The sequence below is a fragment of the Metopolophium dirhodum genome, chromosome 1 (assembly GCF_019925205.1).
Source record: "Metopolophium dirhodum isolate CAU chromosome 1, ASM1992520v1, whole genome shotgun sequence".
Lineage (NCBI taxonomy): Eukaryota > Metazoa > Arthropoda > Insecta > Hemiptera > Aphididae > Metopolophium > Metopolophium dirhodum.
The window spans coordinates 24,638,162-24,642,899 of NC_083560.1; the positions used below are offsets into that span (position 1 = coordinate 24,638,162).

The window sequence follows — 4,738 nt, forward strand, 5'->3', positions numbered from 1 at the left end:
CATAAAAGTTGAACATTTTATACATTTTTAACTACAAAATAATTATTGAATTTTAAATTAATTTTGTCAAAATTTGAACTTAAAATGTTTATAAAAAAAAATTGTGCCTATGTATTTTCAATATTTTTCAACTGCTATTGTAACAGTATATCAGGAGCCTTGCATAAAATTTTCACGTTTTTCTACCCGACAAATAAAATATTATTGATATTTATAGAAAAAAAACTAAACAAATTGAGAACTGACAATGTCCGTAATTCGTAATCTGCTCAAAAAGAAAAAATTATTTTCAAAATTTTATCGCGTATAGAAAATGCTACTATAAACATTCAGTGAAATTTTCAAGAATCTACAGTCATACTTTTTTAATTAAAACAATATAAGAAAATCGTTACACGAGAAATCGAGTGAATATAAAATGTTGTAAAAATATGAATTTCAAACGTTCATAAAAATTGAATTTGACTTTCTTGTAGAAATTTTTTTTTTGATTAAGGTAGATAAATATATGGATAATCTTTGTTGAAGTACACAGATATACAGAAGTTAAAAGGTAAATAATAATATAATCGGATATATATAATATAATAATAAGTATAATGATACGATGTACAATAGTGTTACGAGGCGTAATATAAATCAACGACTAACTATGTATACCCGGCTACACTACGCAGGACATATAATATGCTGTAGTATATAAAAATGTATAGTCAGCGTCTGATGAACTACAGTGTGAATATATTACTTATACACTACATTATATAGGGTGTTTTGTTTATAATTCCAACACTTTCCCTTAAACAATATACCCTTATACATCAATATTTATAACTCCTAACATCTCCCTTAGCTCATTGAACCGCGTTCGTGGAGTTGGTTTTGTCATAATGTCCGCAATCTGCTCCTTGCTGGATATGTACTCCAATGAAAACAATCCCTCATTGAACTTTTCTCTTATATAGTGGTAGCGAACATCTATGTGCTTCGTTCTTCTATGAAACTCTGGATTTTTTACGAGTTTAATCGCACTTTGATTGTCTCCATACATTGTTGGCACCGTTTTTGGCTGGTCCAGCAATTCACCTAAAAACAATTTTAACCAAGTTAATTCTTGTACTGCTTGACTTAAAGCTATGTACTCTGATTCAGTTGTGCTAAGGCTAACACACTGTTGACGACGTGAACTCCATGCTATACTTCCAGATCCTAATGTAAATACTGACCCTGATGTTGATCTTCTTGTATCCAAGTCACCTGCATAGTCAGCATCACTGTATCCTTTTAACATGAGTTTTTGTCTAGAACTAAATACCAATCCAAAATTAATAGTTCCCTTTAAATATTTTAAAATTCGTTTCACTGCTGTCCAGTGTTGTTCCTTTGGATCCTCGATGTATCTACTAACTAGATTTACTGAAAAAGTTATGTCCGGTCTTGTAATCTGACTGAGATATAATAAGCTTCCGACTGCTTCACGATATGGGACTTTACTAGTTAAATTAGTATTTTGTTGCTTGTCATCTAATGAATGTTGAGGGTCTGCTGGTATTTGAACTGATTTTGCTTCAGTCATATTGAACTTCTCCAATACTCTTTTACAATACAACCCTTGGTGCATTACAATTGATCCATCAGATTTTCGCTCAATTTCTGTACCTAAAAATTGATTCAATTCTCCTTCGGTAATATTGAAATGTTGTCTCAAATATTCAATTAATGCATGTACATCTTGACTCGATGTAGCTGCAACTAGACCATCATCAACAAATATAGCGACGATTTATACTTTGTTATTTTCTCTATTAACAAAAACACAGGGATCTGCTTTTGTTTCTAATAGATTAAAGTTAAGAAGAAATGTTTTGAACTTTATGTTCCAACATCGTGGTGACTGCTTTAGGCCATATAAACTGCGTTGAAGTCTGCACACCATTTCGGTACCATCGTTGAACCCTTCTGGTTGTCTCATGTAAATTTCTTCGTCCAAATCTCCATATAGAAAGGCTGTTTGAACGTCAAATTGTCGAAGTTGTAATTGTTCTGCTGCTGATATAGCTAATATAGACCGAATTGAATCGAACTTTACTACAGGACTAAAGGTTTCATTAAAATCAATACCGAACATTTGACTATACCCTTTTGCTACTAGCCTAGCCTTGTATCGATCAACATGTCCATGAACATTATATTTTGTTTTATACACCCAACCACAATTTACAATAGTTCTGTCCTTAGGTAAACTTACGAGCGACCATGTTCCGTTTTGTTCAAGAGATTCCATTTCATTGTTCATGGCTTCTATCCATTTTTCTGAATTTTGTGACTCCACAGCTTCCTTGAAATTCACTGGATCGGATTCGACTACGAAAAAGGCTGAATTATCATAACGTAATGGTTTCTTAATATTACTTCTGTCTCGCAAGTTGTACACGTTGACATTTGATCCATTTTCTTGTTCATGTTCTTGTTTTTCATTGTCATCTACACTTATTGACCCAAATTTATTTTCCATGACTTCATCTCCTTCTGATGTATTGCTGTGTTCTAAAGAGCCGTCTTTGTGTAAGCTAAGAACATCAATGTTATTACTATCATTTAAATTATTAGAACATTCTACACGTTGGTCATTTACAACACTTTCATCCTTGAAAATAACGTCTCTACTAAGTGACACCTCGTTATTTTCTTTATACCAAATACGATACCCTTTTGAAGTTTCTGAATATCCAACAAAGTATCCTTTTCGACTTTTTGCATCCCACTTCTTTCGTCGTTGTTTTGGAACTAAACTATATGCATTTATTCCAAATTCTACAAACTTTTCTATTTTAGGAAGTTTATCAAACCATAACTCATATGGAGTTTTACATACTTTCCCTGAATTACCAGTATAATTGAATGAGAACACTACTGTATTGACTGCTTCTGCCCACAGTGATTTTGGAAAATTCTTGGCATATATCATTGTTCTGGCTGCCTCACAAATAGTCCTCATTGAACGTTCAGCTCTTCCATTTTGTTCAGGAGTATAAGGTACACTTGTTTCATGCTTTATTCCAAAAATATTTAGAATTGATTGAACTTCAGAATTCTTATATTCTAATCCACAGTCACTTCTAATAGTTTTAATAACATTTTTAGTTTGAGTTTTAACCATACTCAGAAAACAATTAAGTTTTTCTTTAACCTCAGATTTATGTTTCATAAAATAAACATAAGTATATTTAGAATAATCATCTTTAAAAATAATGAAATATCTTTTACCTCCTAATGAATTCTCTTCCATGGGTCCACATACGTCGCTGTGTATTATTTGCCCTGGTTCAATAGTTATTGTTTCGCTCTGAGTGAACGTCTCCTTATGCTGTTTGCCATAGATGCATGGTTCACAGAATAACTGTCCTTGTATATCTGTAAATTGTATTTGATTGTGTTTTAAATACTCACGAACATGTTTGACATTCTGATGACATAGTATTTTGTGCCAGTGTTCTAATGTTAATTTCTTAACTGCAACGTTAGCACAGTGTCCAATTTCCTGTGAAATATCTGTTTTGATTAGCATTGAAAACAATTTATTCTCACGAACACCGACTGCAATTACACGATTATCCATTTTAAATGTACAACCTTTACTGTCTGTCACCATTGTAATTCCTTTATCAAGGCATGCCCCACAAGAAAATAAATTTACTTTTATATCAGGTACATATAAAACATTTTTTAAGTAGCCTTTTATCCACTTATTGTTAACATAAGTATGAATATTTATGTTACCTTTTCCGACTGCCATAATGTGCTTACCATCTCCAATACGTACAGGCGAATGCACATAAAAATTTTTATAATCGACGAACCACTCTTTCCGATTTGTCATGTGGTCGCTCGCACCTGAGTCCACATACCATTTGTCTGAGTCGTCGATTTCTTCAATTTTTCTTTGTACACCAATAAGCGCCAAACCGGAAGTTGATTTCTTTTCTTCTTGTTCCCTTTTGAATATCCTGCAGTCCCTTTTCCAGTGTCCTGGTTTTTTACAGTGGTTGCATTTTCCTGGTTTTGTATTATCATTTTTGTTCCCGTATTTTTGACTTTTAATATACTTGCCTTTGTTTGCAGTCAAAGCAATACTTTCAGCACCATCGTTACGGACCTCCTGTCCTTGCACTTGTCGTGTTTCTTCCACCATCAATCGAGTGGTTAACTGTTCTAGCGTTCTATTTGTACTATTCATTGAGTCCCATGCACTGTAGAAGTGCCTATAGCTATCAGGTAATGTCATCAAAATTTTTGTAATCAACATTGATTCTGAGATAGGTTCTCCCAATTGTTTTAGTTGTCTACTTAGATTTTCTAGTTTCGAAATATGACCGGCTATATTGTCCTTAGGATCCATTGTATAACGATAGAATTTTTGTTGTACTATTGTTATGCTTGTGTCCGACATTTGTTCGTACACACTAAGTAATTTGTTCCACATACCATATGCTGTGTCACAGTTCATAATGTATTGTAGAGGTTGTTCATCTAGCGAAGTGACGATACATTTTTGAGCCTTATTATCTGCCCTTTTCCATATTGAAAAATCAACACTATGCCTTTTTCTCGCTTCATCTTCAGTTTCATTACCGATTTTTGCTAAAATTGGTTTCTTTGATTTTCCTGTTACTACATCAAATATTTCAGCTGCATTCATGATAACCTTAATTTGAAATTTCCACATGTCCCAATTTGA

The 4,738-nt window shown here is 33.0% G+C and overlaps 1 protein-coding gene across 1 annotated transcript; it reads right to left on the reverse strand.

Moving 5' to 3' along the window:
• Nucleotides 1–814: 814 nt before the first annotated feature.
• LOC132934828 (uncharacterized) lies at nt 815–4,507 on the reverse strand. The gene is made up of 3 exons (XM_061001213.1): nt 4,111–4,507; nt 1,885–2,058; nt 815–1,086 (listed from the first exon to the last, which is right to left on the reverse strand). Exons 1-3 carry the CDS (start codon nt 4,505–4,507, stop codon nt 815–817), a joined length of 843 nt encoding a protein of 280 aa, XP_060857196.1.
• Nucleotides 4,508–4,738: the final 231 nt, after the last annotated feature.